At 62.9% G+C, this 213-nt stretch overlaps 1 protein-coding gene across 1 annotated transcript in view; it reads left to right on the top strand.

The window, feature by feature from the left end:
• EMH_0026850 (uncharacterized protein) overlaps positions 1–213 on the top strand; it is a gene marked incomplete at both ends in the record, with an annotated part of 2,364 nt that overhangs the window by 1,241 nt on the left and 910 nt on the right. Inside the window, one exon of the mRNA XM_013502678.1 lies at positions 3–213. Within this exon, the coding sequence (XP_013358132.1) occupies positions 3–213 (211 nt within the window). The remainder of the gene's footprint in view (positions 1–2) is intronic.

Here is a 213-nt window from a genome sequence, read left to right as displayed (position 1 = left end):
CAGCACCAGCAGCACCAGCAGCAGCACCAGCAGCAGCACCAGCAGCAGCACCAGCAGCAGCATCACCAGCAGCAGCAGCAGCAGCAGCAGCAGCACCAGCATCACCAGCATCACCAGCAGCATCACCAGCAGCAGCACCAGCAGCAGCACCAGCATCAGCACCAGCATCAGCAGCAGCAGCACCAGCAGCACCAGCATCACCAGCAGCAGCAT

The sequence above is a fragment of the Eimeria mitis genome, genomic scaffold (genome assembly GCF_000499745.2).
Source record: "Eimeria mitis Houghton genomic scaffold, Emh_scaff990, whole genome shotgun sequence".
Classification (NCBI taxonomy): Eukaryota; Apicomplexa; class Conoidasida; order Eucoccidiorida; family Eimeriidae; genus Eimeria; species Eimeria mitis.
This window is presented reverse-complemented; position numbering and strand designations above follow the sequence as displayed.